The 1,779-nt window shown below is 41.5% G+C and overlaps 1 protein-coding gene across 1 annotated transcript; it reads right to left on the bottom strand. All coding sequences in view use genetic code 11, as the record gives it.

The window, feature by feature from the left end:
• Window positions 1-271: 271 nt before the first annotated feature.
• Window positions 272-718, bottom strand: EGR_11127 (hypothetical protein; the record flags this gene model as incomplete). Its single annotated transcript, XM_024500374.1, has 1 exon — window positions 272-718. One exon carries the CDS (start codon window positions 716-718, stop codon window positions 272-274), a length of 447 nt encoding a protein of 148 aa, XP_024345210.1.
• Window positions 719-1,779: the final 1,061 nt, after the last annotated feature.

Genomic DNA, 1,779 nt, shown 5'->3' on the forward strand with positions numbered 1-1,779 from the left:
AAGTACTACTGCTGAAGTACTTTATGGATACTGATCAGTTGCAGCAATTCACAATACCGAAAAATACTTTGAAAATTACATAGTTGTAAAGAAGTTTGAAAGACTGATTGCACCAAGTGTGCTATTGCATCAGTATCTGCATGATAGCTATGAGTCCTGTGTATACATCAGGCTGTGCATAACCAAATCCAAGCATCGCATTTAGTAGCTTAATTATTTACACGAGGCAATGATGAAGCAAATTATGGGGGTGTAGAGGAGCGGAGGATTGTTAAATACCGTCGGAGGCGAAAGTGTTTGGTAAATGATTTGCCGTTACCACTGTCATCCCACACGTCGTTGCTGTTGTCGCGATTCCGCGTTTTATGCTGTCAGCTGCTGTGTTGGAGCCACCACCACTGCTGCCAATACGGAGTGCTGAACGTAAACGTGAGAACATTCGAGATGCTGATGGTTTTCGATGACCCGTGGAGTCGGCAATTGCAGTAGTATTGGAGGACTTGTGTCGGAGCAGCTGCGGTGTCATCATACCAAAAGGCGAACCTGATTTTGAGCTCGCGGTGATGCCTTCTGTCGACTGGTTTGTAGATGGTAGTGGTGATAGTGCCGGCTGGCGTGGCGGTGGCGGCGGCGATGGAGGTGGCAGTGGTGGTGGTGTGGCTGACTGTGATGGCAGAGGTCGTGGTGGAATGGGCGGTGCTTTAGAATTTTCGTTCATCGTTGTTTTGTCAACGATAGACCATCGGAAGTGGCGGCGACGACTTTGGGTTGGATTTGCATTTGTTTGACCGGTTGAGGCACTTCGATTTGATTGGAAGGACGAGAGGATTTCCGACAGTCCCTATTTGTTACAACATTACAAGTGTGCTTAAAAGGGCACCTCTTTTGTGTAAGATGTGCAATTCCTCAGAGGCACGTACTGCGCCAATAAAGTATGTATCTTTAATTTAGGGGATTTTTCTTTTAATCCATGCACATCAGAAAGGAAGTCAAATGCCTTGTTTAGACCAAGAGACGGTCCATAATTTTGAACTTGCTTGTCGTTCGACAAAATTTGCAAACAATTTTTATTTGTATGCATCAAGGAATGTAGTGGGATTCCTCTAAACTGCCCACTTTTGGAAAATAGAGAGATATACGTAGTTCAAATGCACATCCAGGTTGAGCATACTTAACAGACTGTTTTGGAACATCCATTTTCATAGGAAAATCAAGTTATTTTTAACATTTGGTCAAAATGAAGCACTTAGCAAAGAACTCTATAGAAAGTAACAACCAAGCTAAGTTGGGGAAATGAAAGAATTTACTATTTGCATTGAATTCGAGGACTACATATAGGCGTTATATTTGGGACTACACGTAACATTTGTTCGGTAGAAAACGTACATGGCCAGAATTCCGCAACCGAGAGAAAATAGCTGCCATCAGTTTCTACAAAAGACATGAAAGTTATTGTGGGACGGAAAGTATGTAAACCACTGCGTGTACGTCAATTACTGATTCAAGTTTTGAAACCTGTGTAAATGAGTCACCGTATGAAATACACTTGAACTAGTATTACTTCATCCCCAAAACAGTAAGTTGACCTGTTGCCATTACTTCAACAATTTTGTCATTTTGATTCCACAATCTTGTCTTTCTTAAAGGTTGCTTTTACCAAAAATTGCTTGCCATTAAAACAGTCACTTCATGGCTTCATGCAGTTTGTGAAACTAAAACACATGCCACCTGTTTAAAAATTTCCTTCTCAAAGTAATATTATAAATGAAGTGAGGAATT

The sequence above is a fragment of the Echinococcus granulosus genome, assembly GCF_000524195.1.
Source record: "Echinococcus granulosus chromosome Unknown EG_S00399, whole genome shotgun sequence".
In the NCBI taxonomy this organism is placed as follows: domain Eukaryota; kingdom Metazoa; phylum Platyhelminthes; class Cestoda; order Cyclophyllidea; family Taeniidae; genus Echinococcus; species Echinococcus granulosus.